The 1,355-nt window shown below is 56.8% G+C and overlaps 1 protein-coding gene across 1 annotated transcript in view; it reads right to left on the reverse strand.

The window, feature by feature from the left end:
• The window catches only part of AAAS (achalasia, adrenocortical insufficiency, alacrimia), a gene marked incomplete at both ends in the record, with an annotated part of 7,169 nt that extends 6,640 nt beyond the window's left edge, over positions 1–529 (reverse strand). The window contains one exon of the mRNA XM_009083013.1: positions 438–529. Coding sequence (XP_009081261.1) covers positions 438–529 — 92 coding nt within the window. The remainder of the gene's footprint in view (positions 1–437) is intronic.
• Between the last annotated feature and the right edge of the window lie 826 nt (positions 530–1,355).

The raw sequence follows: 1,355 nt of genomic DNA on the forward strand, positions 1-1,355 counted from the left end.
TCAGGGGCATCTCCAGGTGCTCCAGAGATCTCCAGATGCCCCAAAGATCTCCAGGAGCATCTCCAGGTCCTCCAGAGATCCCCAAGAGGATCTTCAGAGATCCCCAAGAGGATCTCCAGGTCCTCCAGAGATCCCCCAGAGGATCTTCAGGGATCCCCAAGAGGATCTCCAGGTGCTCCAGAGATCCCCCAGAGGATCTCCAGGGATTCCCAAGAGGATCTCCAGGTGCTCCAGAGGGACCTTCAGGTGCTCCAGAGCTCTCCAGATGCTCCAGAGCTCCCCGAGGAGATCTCCAGATGCTCCAGAGATCTCCAATCTTTATTCCCCAGCATTCTGGTGGCTCTCCAGCATGAAATGGGACCCTTCACCACCCCAAGTGACCTCCCCATCCATCCCTGCCTCCCCCAGCAGCAGGAGTGAGACCTGGAAAGACTCACGGAGAGGTGTGGGAAGAGAGATCCATGGAGAGAGGAGATCCAGTGGCACAAGGCCAGCGCCTGGCTCGAGCCTGTCCTCAGCCACTGCAGCCCTGGAGGGACAAAGCACCATCAGCTGCTTCTGCTCACACCTTGGGCAGGTTGGAACGATGGGAACAGAGGGATCAAGTAGATCACAGAGGGATCAAGTGGGTCAGGACAATCCCAGGAAAACCCACAGGCTGGACAGGGATGGAGAGCAGCTCAAGAAGGACTTGGGAGTGATGTTGATGACCAACTCAACGGCCCAAAATCCAACTCAATCCATGGAGGGAAAAGATTCCTCCCACTCTGCTCCACCTGAAGTGCTGGGACAGTTGTGATGTCCCAACATGGAACTGTTGGAGCAAATCCAGAGGAGACCACGAGACTGAGAGAGGATTGGAGAACCTTCCCCAGGAGAGAGTTGGGGCTGGAGAGGAGAAGTTTGTGTGGAGACCTCCAAGGAGCTGCAGGAGCTCCAGGGAAGCTGCAGAGGGACTTGGGGAGGAGCTGCAGGGACAGGACGAGGAGGAATGGGGAGAAATGGAGAGAGGGAAAGTTAGGGGAGATCTTAGGGAGAAGTTTTTCCCTGGGAGGGTGGTGAGACACTGGCACAGGTTGTGGATGCTCCAACCCTGTCAGTGTCCATTCCAGGTTGGACAAACCCTTGCCCAACCTGCCCTGGTGGGAGATTTCCCTGCCCAGGGCAGAGGGTTGGCACTGGATGATCCCTAAGCTCCATCCCAACCTCTTAGCATTCCATGATTCTATGACCACTGCAAGATCCAGAGCTCCAGGAGGATCTCTAGAGCTCCAGGGGCATCTCCAGGTGCTCCAGAGCTCCCCAGGGGGATCTCCAGGTGCTCCAGGAGGACCTAGAGAGCTCCAGGGGCATCT

This window comes from Acanthisitta chloris, unplaced genomic scaffold (assembly GCF_000695815.1).
Source record: "Acanthisitta chloris isolate BGI_N310 unplaced genomic scaffold, ASM69581v1 scaffold16719, whole genome shotgun sequence".
In the NCBI taxonomy this organism is placed as follows: domain Eukaryota; kingdom Metazoa; phylum Chordata; class Aves; order Passeriformes; family Acanthisittidae; genus Acanthisitta; species Acanthisitta chloris.